General features: G+C 39.8%; 1 protein-coding gene across 1 annotated transcript in view; it reads right to left on the reverse strand.

The window, feature by feature from the left end:
- Window positions 1-9,814: 9,814 nt before the first annotated feature.
- tmem131l (transmembrane 131 like) overlaps window positions 9,815-14,992 on the reverse strand; it is a 130,429-nt gene continuing 125,251 nt past the window's right edge. Inside the window, exons 32-34 of the mRNA XM_028802678.2 lie at window positions 14,841-14,917; window positions 10,609-10,739; window positions 9,815-10,252 (exon numbers count right to left, since the gene is read on the reverse strand). Coding sequence (XP_028658511.1) covers window positions 9,962-10,252; window positions 10,609-10,739; window positions 14,841-14,917 — 499 coding nt within the window. The 3' untranslated portion in view covers window positions 9,815-9,961. The remainder of the gene's footprint in view (window positions 10,253-10,608; window positions 10,740-14,840; window positions 14,918-14,992) is intronic.

The following is a 14,992-nucleotide window of genomic DNA, read 5'->3' on the forward strand; positions in this document are numbered from 1 at the left end:
GCATACGAGCAATAAAATAATTGAAAGTAAATTAAATATTGAGTAAAGATTATTTTCTTATTTTGAATAACAGCAGTGTGTTACACCTAACACTACTATTGCTTTTTCAAAATACTGAAAATTAATCAAATGACTGATGTTAAAGCTTGTATACTAATGAGAATGTGATTATAGGCAATGCAGAAGATTATTGCTTGGTTTGTTCCAAGCTGGAAGATGATCCCAACAAAAGCACAATTGAAATGGTAACAATATTTCAACATGTACCATCTACAATAATATAATATCCTACTATGCTCATTTTCACTCTTCATAATTTTGTTCTTGGGGTCTAGTAATATAACTTAACAAGTAACATATTAACTGCTTCTACACCTGCTTGGCCGCATAGGAAGAAATAGTTAATTGAATCAGTCACTATTATTACTGTTTCCATGTTCAGGCTAATCGTTATGTTTTATTTTTCAGGTGCAGTGTGATATGTGCAGTCGCTGGGCACATTTTGAATGTGAAAAATACAATGAAAAAATTGAAATAACATGTTTGTAAAAAATGTATAGATAAATAATTATTGTTCTTTGGTGTTTGTTGTTGGAGTGTTTTATTGTTCACAAATGTATGTAAATTAAAGCCTTTCTATTCTTCCTATGATGTGCTATTGTTTTATTTGAAATGCCCTCAAATAAGGTGCTTTATGGACCTTAAAAGTTTCACTTAATATGTTCAATAGAAAATATTACACATACTTTATAATGTTGTATGTAATACAGTTGTTTATTTTGTTATACTATACTGTACAGTATATAATGTGTCAGCTTTGCAGTATATTTCAGTCCTTGGAAATGTGTTACTGATGTACCCATATGCATTATGAAGGTAGGATGTCTAGTTAGTGTTATTTACCCCATCGAGATGATCTACCCGTGTGTATAATAAAGGTAGGATGTTTAGTTAGTGTTATTTACCCCATCGAGATGATCTACCCATATGCATTATAAAGGTAGGATGTTTCGATAAGGTAGCACCAATCGACAGATACATCTGTCGAAATAAACTACGGTAGGATACTTCGATAAAGTAGGACAAATCGTCAGAACACCGGCCCAGAAGTGAGACGTAGAGTCAGGGCGAGGGCTCCAGCTCAGAGGATACGCAAGCGAGGCCAGCAAAAGGAAACCTCCTAAGAAAGACAATCGCTTAGCTGCTAAAGCACCAAGCGATCCACGCGCATCGGCAACAGGAATCCTCCTAGCAGAGAGATGCCCAGTGTAGTTCTGACGATTTCAATACTGTACTTTCTGTGCATTTTCTGTTATCATCCAGTTGATACTCGGAACGACCACCAGGGGGCGAAATGGAGGTGACTGCCAGCATTCTTTATGTTTGAGCAGCACCGCGCCGCCTGTTGCTTTTGAAATTAGATCGGAGTTTTCCGGTTCCAACTGGATGATAACATACATACAATTAATTCAATCAGAATTAAATTAATTACTTTAAAATTCTGCTTTATAATGACAAGATGTTCAACTCAAAGGTGTAAAATACTGTTTTGTAATGTTAAAAGCATGCCTGTCGGAACACGGTGGGAAGAGATCCCGGTGTTCTAATGAAACATCCCACCCATCGAAACGATCTACTCACTGATACTACGCATGCACAGACCAAAATTACGGAACTTTTCTACCTACTGTTGAAGTTTGAGGTAAGTGTTACTGTATTTCAGTAATATGTCTGGTTTTCTTAGCCTTACTACATTAATGCATTTATTACAGTTTACTGCATAGGTATTTACTGTCAACATTTTATAAGTTGTATATTTTGCATGTGTGACTTTTAATCTTGTACAGCCCATTGTATCCATGCACGAGCAATGACCGTCTTGTGAAATCTTTGCATCAGGCTGTGTCTCTTTCGGGCATTAAATGATGCATATAGAATAAATTGAGAAATGTTAACATTTCCATAAATAAACTACGGTAGGATACTTCGACAAATTAGGATAAATCGTCAGAACACCGGCACACAAACCCAGGACATTCGGTACGGGATCAGAATTCACCCGTCTGACGTTTCTCTTTCAGCGTGAAAGGTGTCCTTCCGTCAGGTGAGTTACGGGCCTTCGATTGATCATTTTGTTTGAAAGGACGGATTGTCGTCTCGTCCGGGGTTAACTAAATGGGCACCCGCTCGCCGCGACCCTCAACGGTATAAGAAAGTGAATAAGTGGGCGGATGGATGGCACACAAGAACAAAAAACAGGAGACTTTAAGTCAACGGATAAGTAAAGGGGACTCTGCGTGTTCCCTTTGAAATAAAACGATCCGGAGAATTTGGCCAGAACCGAGTCTGAGAACTCTGAAAAGACCGCGTGTGACGGAACAAAAGGGAAAACGGGAGGAAAGATTATCTTACACTTCGTGGCGCACCATTAAGGTAAATTAAAAAGAAAGGAGCCGCGACATCGCACTGGATACGCGGGTTAGGAGGATGGATGGATGCGATCTCCACGAATCAGTATTTCATTAACAAGAGTATGGCGACTTACCGTTAAGTGTCCTGAGGCGGAAACAGCAATTACAGGTGAGGCCACAAGACAAGCACATTAGCGAGTCTTCATTGTTTGTTAATTTATTTTAAAATTATTATTATATTTTTCTCAATTAAAAAAAAACAAAGAAATACACCACTTGATGTCTAGCGCCCGTTAGTTGGCGTCGTGATGTCGACGTGCGTTGAGCGGTTGTTTGGTCCAAAGACACGTCAAGTCCGTCCTCCTCACCCCTCTGACCGCTCCACAGGTGACACCTTCTCCTGTACTTTGCACACCGTCCTGTCTCACCTGAGCACGGCTTGTTTGACTTCAGCTTGGCCTTCAGCACGATCATCCTGGAGCTGTTGGTGAGGAGACTCCATCTCCATCTCCGTCTCTGTCTCTGGACGCTCCTCAGTGTCATCAGATTCTTGACTTTTAGATAGAGAGGCCACAGTCAGAGCACACTGGCAGCGGACCATCAAACACCATCAGACTGAGCACAGACCCTCAAAGGCTGCTCGTCCACAACTAGACCTCCGAGTCCAAAATCTTTGTCAAGTTTGCAGATGATACCACCATAGTGGGCCTCGTCAGCAACGATGAGGACACATCTTACGGAGAGGAGGTTGAACCCCTCTGGCGAGGTGGTGTTGTCTCTGAATGGCGATAAGACAAACGAGGTGCTCATCGACTTCAGGACGACAGCGGCTGACTATCCCCTAGTGCTCCTCAATGGCTCTGCTGTGGAGAGTCGGTAAGCAACAGGTTTCTTAGTGTGTGTGTTTCTGATGACCTCTCCTGCACACTTGACACCACCTCTGTTCTCGAGAAGGCCCATCAACGTCTTTATTTTCTGCAGAGTGAAACAAATCTGCTTACCATAACCCACTCTTCCCATCTTTAACAGAAGAAACATGGAGATGGTCCTGACAACGTGCATCACTGTGTGGCTCGGGAACAGCAAAGCCCAATGCGTGAGAGGACCATAGGGGGTCTCCCTCTCCTCAAGCCAGGTTAGTCGTGGAGGATGTCTCCCACCCGTCACACAGACTGTTGGACCTCCTGCTGTCAGGTCAAAGATACGGCAGCATTAGGCCCAAGCCGTCAGACCTCTGTACTCCTACATGTCACCCAGCACCGTATCCCCAATCGCGTACTGTCACTTTATAAGTTGACACGCGGGCCGTGAGGGGGCACCTCAGGTACAGTGAGTTGCAAGTTGAGTCCATTAAAATAAATGGACTTCCACATTTAACTACCCCGATGCTGGGGCGAGGTGACAGGCTGCATGTCTGTGCCCACATGATGACATCACCGTCACCACGGCTAGCACTGCACCCTGGACATGCAACCACAGCAATCTCCTCCTTGTGAATGTCTGTGCCACGTGCACCCCATCGACTCTCTCCAATGCCGTCATGAACAAGTGCCACCAGTCCGATGAGGACCACCACTAAAGACATCTTCATCAAGCACTGCATCTGCGAAGGACCACCTCACCCACTTCTATCTGCCAGAACAGTTTGTAGCATCTGTGCCAGCTACTACCTCCCTTGGTGGTCCCTACTCCAAAATCTGTGCTGCCCCCCCTGCCCGGCCCCTAGCGCCATCTTTATTATCAGTTGTTATTTATGTATTGCTGTCTCTTCATGCACCTGTTATTTTAGATTTCTTTATCTATTTCTAGTATTTTGTAGTTCTCCCCTTGTCCCTTATTTACGCTGCACTGTATGCTGCAATGTGGTGTGCAGCTCGGTGGACAACAAAGTCACCTGACTTGACTGGACCTCAGCTGGAAGCTTCGGGGGTCTTCAATTCTCAAAAGTGCTTTGTTCATAAAGTAACCCGAAGCTCTCAGCCCCTCCGTGTTTACAACTCCTTACTGTCACAGAGACGGTCCTTTGTCACTCTGCAGCGTGTTGCAATAGGCTGTAATAACAGGGACACGCCACGTACCCCAAAAGGTGTCTGCCAGGCTTTTTCAGGGCTCTCCACGACTACTTTTTAATGTTCTTCTCCCTTATACACATCTCACCAATCCTTCAGTCACTTCATTGTCTCCCCTATCCACCTCCGTATTGAATACAAACTCTGTTTGTCACAAGTGTATCCATGGAATGCTCCACAATATCTCAAGAAACTCCTTACATTACAATCCACTACAAGAAACCTCCATTTTGCAAATCCCTACCGCCTTTGCCTCCCTGTGACCAAACTTCATACAATGGGTGACCGAGCCTTTGCAGCTGCTACTCCACAGTTCAGGAATGGCCTACCAGAGAGCCTGAGAACACAGCAGATTGTGGGCTGTTTTAAAAGACAGCTAAGGACTTTTCTATTTAGGAAAGCTTATTAACAAGAATGCTATATTTATTGTTGTTTTATCTCTGTTTTTATCTTGCTTTGCCTTTGTTTAAACTTTTTATGTTGCACTTTGAGGTTTACTGCTAATGTAAAGTGCCCTATAAATAAAATGCATTCTTCTTCTTCTTCTCTTCTCTGTCGAGCCGCCGTCTCCTTTTTCTTGATGTTATTGAACTGGTGTTTTGTCGCCATCTAGTGGTTCTCTTTGGGTACGACAGTTCCTTTTGTTTAATTATTTTGTCATCGTTTCTCCAGCTTCAGTGACACAAGGTCAGGTTTCTGCTACACCAGTGATGTTCATTGGGGGTTTCGGGTCTTTCAAACAGACCCCACTACCACCCAACCCAACCCCAGGCTGACCCAGCAGTAATGATCAGCTCTCAGCTTGTATCTATGGCCCACTCCTATTGATCCTCGGGCACCTCAAGGTCTTCTCTGCTGCCTCTGTGGTCTTCTTCTTCTGGATGCCTGTGACACCAAGGAGACTGTAGGCCTCACACCAGGATCGAGCAGCAAAGCCTCTGCTGACCACCTTTTTTGCATCACAGCATGTTCTCCACCAGGTCTCCATATGTGGTTTGTTTTCTCTTATTTGCTTCTTCCATCCTTTCCTACCATTAGCTCCAACATGACCACCTGCTTCAATGATTCTGAAAAACGTACTGTCTGACCCAAAGGTGGTCTCTCTAAGATGTTTTCTGGGAAGTGAAGCTGTTTCCCCAGGCCCTCCCTCTTTTGCCAACTGTGCTGTTCCAAGAATTCCTACTCTTGCTTTCGATTGAAGTGCAGGCTTCACCCCCATTCGGCCAAATGATCACTCGTGTTGCTGGGTGAAGGCACTTTCATTTATTTTTGGTGCTGCCAATTGTTGCTGTATCAGAACCTGAAGGTGGCACCAGCGTTAGTTACCTTCACCCTATTCACCTAAAATGTGGAATAGCCTGCCAGTAGGAATTCGCCAGGCTAATACAGTGGAGCACTTTAAAAAACTGCTGAAAACACATTACTTTAACATGGCCTTCTCATAACTTCACTGTAATTTAATCCTGATACTCTGTATATCCAATTCATTATAATAACTATTCATGGTGGCTCTAAAATCTGTACTAACCCCTACTCTCTCTTCTGTTTCCTTTTCCGGTGTCCTGTTGGTGGTGGCGCATCTACCCAAAGCATCATGATGTTCCAACAATGATGGATGGATTAAAAGCCAGAAGTCTGTATGACCATCAGCATCAAGTGACTCAGTGAAAAACCCGAACTACAAAGAGGACTACTTCATTTATGTTAGGTAGAATGCCCAAAGGGGACTGGGTGGTCTCGTGGCCTGGAACCCCTGCAGATTTTATTTTTTTCTCCAGCCTTCTGGAGTTTTTTTTTGGTTTTTTCTGTCCACCCTGGCCATCGGACCTTACTCCTTTCTATGTTAATTAATGTTGTCTTATTTTAATTTCTTATTTTGTCTTTTATTTTTCTTCTCTTCATTATGTAAAGCACTTTGAGCTACTTTTTGTATGAAAATGTGCTATATAAATAAATGTTGCTGTTGTTGTTGTTCACCCATTGCCTTATAGCAACACCCAAGTCACTGTATGCGCTCCAGAGTCCCTCTTCTGTGGCACAAGTGATTTGCTGTTGTCCTGACAGACGAGCTTAGATGGACGTGAGAGAGCACATCATACACTGACTGAACACGAAAAGCGGAGCTGGTCATGACTCCGACCAAGAGAACCTTCAGTCCAGTGGCTGGCCCCATTTAGTCCATGCGTCTTGCTGGCACATCCCCACAATTCCTGCTCTCACCTCTTCCTGGACTTGGACGTGGTGAGCTGTTGGGTCCTGCTTGACCAGATGCCGCTGTCCCTACCAGGAAGGTCTGTGTGCCAATCATGACTCTAATATGCTGCTTTCCATGCCTTCCATTTTCTTCTTGTCTGCGATGCCAACTGGAGAGAATTTTGCAATTTTGTAAGATATTGAACGAGTCCACAGTCCATGGTCTGGTTGATTGCCAGTTAAGTTATTTTTGAAACACATTCATTTTGGAGACCCTTGGCCTCCGTTTCACATATTCATACAAATCTACACACACTGGTCACTTTATCTAAGCTTAAACATCCATTCTAACAAACAATGTCACTCTTTATCAAGTTTATACTTCTTTTCCCAGAATTCCTGTCTATTTTGCATACACCCCAGATTTGACACTCTTGGAAATGACCTCATGGATATTAATGAGCTCCTATATACCTGCCTCCTTTTTCCCACATGAGCTTGGAGCCCACAAGTTAAAGAGTCTTTATCTAAAGAATTCTAAAATAAAAACAGACTGAAACAAAACACACCAATTAAATATTACAAGTCGTGCTTAGTTGGCATTCTGTAAAAGTACAATTTTCCAACAGCATTAGAGCATCCCATTTTATTGTCCATCGTTGAGATGTTAACACTTTAGTTTAGGTGCTGCCACAACGCATCAATTACTCATTTACTCTTAACAAGACCTTAACATTCACTTCTTTTAGTCTTCACAGTACTTACTGTACAAAGCACCAGTAAAGTGTTTATTCTTCTCCGCATTGTGATCTACTAACAAAACTTCACACAGGAGACGTCTGTGGTGGCTTAACGGAGATGCTTTTCTTGATACTACATATTTAGTATAAGACCTGTGAATACTTCATATTAACAAGAAATGTTACCAGTATGTCAATATGCCACGCTGCCCAGAGATGAATAACTCATCTACTGAGGTTTTAGAAATGTCATAAACACCTAAAGAAGCCTTTGTTGAGGTCTTGTTACGTAAGATTAACCAAGTAATAGCATTTTTGCAGTACCTTAACCAAAAAAAAAAAGTGTACAAACATCTCCGTAACACTTTGGAGCCCACCTCTGGTCAATTCAACAGACTGGACTGATCAGGAAATTCAACAACCTGCGCATAAATAAGAAGGTCTCACAGATGAGCAAAACAACAAGCCATGAGGTCGAAGGAATTGCTTGCAGAGTTTTGAGACAGGATTGTGTCATGGATTTGAGGAAGGCTACAGAAAAAATCCTGCTGAATATTCCCCAAGACCACCGTGGCCTCCATACTTCTCAAAATAAGTTTGGAACAACCACAACTCCTCCTATTGCTGTCCACCCAGCCAAACTGAACAATCCGGGAAGAACAGCCATGGAAAGAGAACTTGATTGTCACCCTGGCTGGGCTCCACAAAAACTGTGTGGAGGTGGGAGAAAATTCCAGAAGGACAAACATTACGGCAACATCTCCATCAATCTGGGCATCATGACAGACTGGCAAGACAGAAGACTCTCTTCAGAAAAAAACATAAGGAAGCCCGCTTGGAGTTTGCAGAAAAACACCTAAAGGCTCTCAGACTGCGAGAAATGAGATTCTCTGGTCTGTCAAAACCAATATTGAACTGTTTGGCCTCAACTCCAAGCATCACACCTGGAGCAAACACAGCAGCACGTATCACCTGAGCAATACCATCCCAACAGTGAGGCATGGCGGTGGTAACATTATACAATGAGGATGGGTTTCAGCGGCAGGGACTAGGAGACTAGTCAGAATTGAGGGAAAGATGAATGGAGTGAAGTATTGAGATATCCTTAATACAAACCTGCCTCAGAGTGCTTTGGACCTCAGACTGGGCTGAAAGGGACAATGACCCTGTAGCAGTGCTACTTAAGAACCGCACCTCCCAGCAGCCTTGCTGGGGCTGCTGGGGTCAAAGGTAGCCACAGGCAGTTAAAAGGAGGGCAAAGAGGAAAAAAGTTTTTGTTTTGGTTTGAAGCGGTTATTTGTCGTCTCTGCCCGCTGTTATTGGAACTCTAATCATTTTGTCTTGGACTGTATTCATTTGTTGGGGTCTGGATTGTCTGTCTATCTGTACACTGAGAACTGTGTTGGATTATTTGGTTTTCCGGAAGATTGTAGCGCTCCTGAATCAACCATCAACATCATCAGTAACTACCGGTAGGACTGTATTTTTCCTTCTCCACTTCAACATACAGATCGCTGGACTTAACTTGGTCACTTTTCGTCTTCATCCTGTTTGGTATATATGGACTTTGCTGTGTGGTGTTGGTGTTTATATGTTTATATGTAATATCGCCGAAGGGGTCAGGGGTGGTATTACTGATTTCATTATTTATTTGGTGTCATTATATTGGTAATTGTTTGCCTTTCCCAGCGTGCTTTATTGTCTCTGTTGTGAGTGTGTGTGGGTCGATCCAAGGCTGGGGACGTTCCTGGGATCTCTTCAATTAAAATAAATAAATCACCGTCATCTTTGACGGTGTGAATCTTAGCGGCCCCTGACCGCTACAACCCTAAGAACAAAGCAAACACAACACTTAAGTGGCTCAGGGACAACTCTAGGACTGTCTGCGAGTTGCTCTGCCATATCTCTTGGAGACCTGAAAAGAATCGATGCCATGCATTGTTGTTAGCACTTTGTGGAATTAACTGCTCAGTGCCACCCTCCAGAATATCAAACAAAAAAGCAGAGGCATTAGGGGAGAGAATACTGGAGATGGTAAACACAATGGTAACAACTCCATAGCAAATACATTTGGCTCCTTCATATTACTTTTTAATTTACTACTCTAATCATTTTGATTTCTGATGACTACATTTTTACCATCTGTTTCGTCTTGGTGCCACTGAGATAGCCATAATGGTCTATTTAAAAAGGACAAGGAATTACTTCTAGAAACTGATTCACAAAAGATAAAAAAAGACAATACTTGGTGTATGCAACCAGCAAAAAAAACAAACGTTGTTATACAATTGTATATGCAACCAAGAATGTTATATGGACATCTTAATACTGAAAATATAAAATTGTAATTATGAGTAGCTTGGTTTTTATCCATTGGAGTAAAAATACACATCACTAAAAATCAAATACAAAATGTTTATTTTTTCCAAGGTTCAATTTGCAAAATGACTAGAAAAATATACAACAAATATTCAACTTTACACACCAATAAATTCTGAGAAAAAAAATTCACATTTTCCCCATAGCATTTTGTTTAACCACACTCCACTCAGGCTTCCCCACAGTACCCAGAATCGTTGGAAAGTTGAGAATTTGAACCTTGGTTGGATGAGGAATTCCAGATGTCCAAATTCATGTGGCAGCCAAAAGGATCAAAGCCAGAATACTGCTTTTGTCTGCAGTGGATACTCTGTTCTCTGCTAAAAGTTGGGTGGGAAGAGTGAGGTACTGATCGCATATTGTGCTGGAAGTGGCTTTGATATGGATCACTCTGAGGAGTCCAAATAGAGCCAAACAAACTGGACATTGGGGAGAGGCTTCGGGTTCCTGAGAAGTATGCCTGTAACAAAAACCCCCAATGATAAGCAACTTACTAAAGTACAACAACTAAAACACCATTTTGTGTCTTCACAATTACCAGACTGAATCAAAACAGTACATGTAAAGGTGCCTCCATAATAATAGGACAAAATAAAGCACCATTCACATTTTTTCCAAGACCTGGTTGTTATATAGGTGATGACATTTTCACAGTCAATACATTTTATAGAAACATTTTGACATCTTGATATTAGGCACAATCAAGGAAAAATATTCATATACTTTATAGGTATATCTGTGGTTTGAAGCTGCTTACATTTTAGTTAGCTTTCATAGACTTGTGACAAGATTACAAAATAATTAGGAAGTACTTACCTTGCTACCTATACAGTCATTTGAATCCCAAGACGTTGCTAAGTCTGGTGGTGACTCTTCATTCCAAAAGGCCTGTGGAGTATACTGAACATTCTGCACCTCTTGAAATGCATTCTGGAAGTTCATGTTACCTGCAATCATTATTTGAATCCTTATTAATACCTTCTTATATTGTACGCTTACATCTTAACACACAAATTAATTTTTCTTGCAGGAATTTAAAATGGGCCAGATTAATAGCAACAAAGTTTCATATGCATTACTGGTTAGGTACCTGCAACTCAGTACAGCTAATCTCGCATGCGTATTGAACAATAATAATTTAATTACAGCTTTAGTAGGGTGCAGCATTAAACTACATTCATAAAGATAACTATTCAGGTAGTGAATACAATGTTCATCTGCCTTCAAGTTCACTTGCAAAGATTATAATCATAATAAAATTATTGGAAAATTAAGAAAATGTAATAATTATTTGTTTATGGTTTGAAGAACATGATAATTAAAAAAAATATATTTTTTTACATTTCCAAAAACAAATACTCTAAACCAGGGGTGGGCAATGTCGGTCCTGGAGGGCCGCAGTGGCTGCAGGTTTTTGTTCCAACTCGGTTTCTTAATGAGAAGTTAATTATTGCTGATGAAGAAGCTCTTATTGCTCAAGTGACATTTTGATGCTTCATTTTAGTGGCCTCACTTGTTAAGGTTCCCCACCCTTAACTGCTTATTTCAATCTTAAACAGCTGTATTCACTGTTTTAATGGCTCTTTATCTATACATATTAATAAAAGGCAAAGCCCTCACTGACTCACTGACTGACTAATTCTCGAAGGCTGAAATTTGGCAGGCTCATTCCTTACAGCTTACTTACAAAAGTTAGGCAGGTTTCATTTCGAAATTCTACACGTAATATATATATCTATATATATATATATGTATGTATGTCTATATATAAATATGTAAGCTTATAAGTACTGCCTTACTTCTCTTTAAGAAAGGAAGATGTAATGATACTTGATTTAAACGATTCCATGTCTTCCTGGGTTTGCGTAGCTTATTGTCAATATCTTTACACGTTTTTTTAAGACTTATTGACTGAAACGGGCTTTCACGAAAAAAGTTAGGGCTTTGCTACAGGATACACCCTCCACAAGTTAAGCAAGTAAAAATAAAAAATATATTTCTGTTTTATTTAAACCTTTTAAGTTCGTATGCATAGCCCCATTTGGCCATTTAATTTTTTTTTTCTTTCTTCAGTAATATTTAATCTCCTTAAAGAAAAAGAACATATCCATTTTACTTTTTTTGTATTAAGATCTCTTAATCAATATATCAAAAAAGGAGTGGAAGGTAGCAAAGCAGAGAATTCACTCGAGCTCCATATGCGCAAAGCATAGAATTATTCAACTCAAAATTATATATTGAGCTCATCTGTCTCGCTTAAAACTGTCCAAAATGTTTCCAGGGCAAGATCCAACCTGCGAACGCTGCAACCAAGCACCTGCCTCACTGGGTCACATGTTTTGGGCCTGCACCAAATTAACATCATTTTGGACCAAAATTTTTAAGTGCCTTTCAGACAGCCTTGGGGTCACAATCCCTCCTAACCCATTAACAGCTGTGTTTGGTGTTCTTCCAGACGGACTTGAAGTGGAGAAGAACAAGCAAACGGTGATTGCATTCACTACATTTTTGGCACGCAGACTTATTTTGTTAAATTGGAAGAATCCTAACTCTCCTCTGATAAGTCAGTGGGAAACAGATGTTTTATATTATTTGAAATTGGAAAAAATCAAATTCTCAGTTAGAGGATCCGTACAGAATTTTTTCAAAACCTGGCAGGATCTAATCAATAATATTTTAGAATAAGAGAAATAATTATTACCGCATTTATTTCCCTTCTCCATTTTTTTTTTATTTACCTATATATATTTCTTCCTTTCTTTTGTTTATTTTTTTGCCCTATTAAAAAGCCTTAAGCAATTCTCCTTTGGCCAAGCTCTCCTTCTCAAGGGTGGGGTCTGATCTGTCTTCAATTCTTTTTTGTTATAAATTAATCTATATGTATGGAATGATTACAATAAAATTAATAAATAAATAAATAAAAATTAAATGGAATATTAAGAAAATGTGACATCTCTACAGATTTTACCCAACCAAAATGAACATAGATGGAGACCGATCTGAAAGTATGTATCCCATGCTGACCCTTTACCTACTTTACACATAAGGCAATTCTTTTTGGTATCTGGGACAATGTATTAATCCCCAAGGGGAAATGGTCTTGGAAGTTCGGAACACAGGGTCAGCCACTGTACAGTGCCCCTGGAGCAATTTAAGTCTTTTAACCTGAATTGTGAACGAGTAAGCAGAAGTTATGTCTTCCCTTACATCTAGATTTGCACCTCTCTTTTTATGTCTTTGATCAGTGGTTCTAAAATCAGCTCAAGCTTTAATCTTTGCCTCTGTGTCTGTGGCACAAGTTAAACCCACGTGAAATCCTTCAAGAACAGAATCTCAGTGTCTAAACCATTTATATCATGTTAGCCTGCCACCTAAAAGACACACAGAAAACTGCCTACCATCCACAGCAAGAAGAGGAAAACTATGTCAATGACACAGAAATTGTATCATGAAATTAAGAGGCAAAAATAACTGAGTGCAACCCTCTTCAAGCCAAATGAATGAACACAAAATATCTGGCATCCTATTGTTTTTGAGATTTTAATATTGACTAAGCAGCCAGTCAAAATGATTTTCACTAATTTAACTGGTGCTGTAGAAAAAGGCTGGAATGAACTTCTGGCTTTTACAAGCCTTTCAACTAGAAAAAAAAAAGCAAATGAAGTACAGTATATTACATGATCTCTTAAGTACAGCAATACACAGGTCTGATATCACACACACACACAAAAAAAATCTACTCTTTCTGAAAAAAGCTCTGGGAAAATGCAATTACACCATACACACAAAGCCGTCTTGTCTCATTCTATCTTTATGTTGACATGTCCACAGTCAATATACATCAAATCTACTGTATACATCAAATCTACTGTATTAGGTGATTTCTGTACTGGTAATAGATGGGAGGATTTGAAGCTTGATGATCTTAAGCCCCCTTTAATACTACATGACTTTTTTCAGTTATGAATTTTATTCATATAATCTTAGCAAATCATGGACAGTTGTGACATGTGACCATAATCACCACTCAAATAGTGTGACACACCCAGCGATTTAAGTGGGGTTGGTTATGTCAAAAATCATAGGGTTGAACACCCCTGTGTATGCGAGAGCTGACAACCGACAAGCTTTACCCAGACGTACAGTGCATACAGTGCCCACAAATAAAAGTATAGTTCAATCTTTATCTATAAGAAAAAGGAGAACAATGAAGAGAAAGAGCAGCCTCAAGAAACAGAGGAAAATAGATATTCTGGACTGCTCATACAGAACAATGTCTATTTGACATCTCTTCTTTATTGCACCACAACGGAATAGTAGCATAAATCCAATAGATTTTAAGAAAAAAAGATCCAGAAACTGCAGTCGTTAAGTGAGATATACTCTCCAATTTGAAGTCATGTGAGATGCTAGTCTTAAATGACACATTATGCAAAAAGAAAACATGGAATATGTTGTGAAACTCTGATACAACAGTCATGATATTTGCTGCAACTACTCAAAGCACTGGGGATGGAGAAATGTGACGAGTACAGCATGGGCTGACTGTGAAAGCTGACCAAATAAAAATTTTAATTGTGCTTGCAGTGCAAAATAACAAACCTCAGGGGGCAATACATGTCAATTCCTGAAAGTTAAAATAGCAAAAACTATGCATCTGAGTTGATGCAATGCAATAATGATTTGTCTGTTTTTGACAGTTTTATTGAGCCCTAAATTACACTTAGGCATTTGTTATTATCTGTTAAGTATGGCTTTTCTTACATATGTTATTATACATGCAAAATAAACCACTCGCACTGTTTAATGTTACAAAATGTACATATTCAACTTTCTTAGGAACCTAATCAGTGTGCAATTGTTAGAGATACAATAATAATAATAATAATAAATAATAATGGATTAAACTTGCTTTATGTATTTTAAAAGATACTCACTAGAATTTATTTAAAAAAAACAAAAGACAAATAAGCAAGTATATTAATGATATGGCACTAATATGATACATAAAATATCATTTCAATTGCTACAGAATGAAAAATACCTACCTTCATAAGCTACACAATGGCCATTTTGATCAGAGTAATGGTAAGGAGCTGCATACTGGCTGGTAGTCCATGGAAAACTAGAAAAGAAAATAACAGAAAATAGCTATGTTCTTTATATTTATGTAAAATTACCCTTAAAAGCTTAAATCTAT

The sequence above is a fragment of the Erpetoichthys calabaricus genome, chromosome 5 (assembly GCF_900747795.2).
Source record: "Erpetoichthys calabaricus chromosome 5, fErpCal1.3, whole genome shotgun sequence".
Taxonomy (NCBI): Eukaryota; Metazoa; Chordata; class Cladistia; order Polypteriformes; family Polypteridae; genus Erpetoichthys; species Erpetoichthys calabaricus.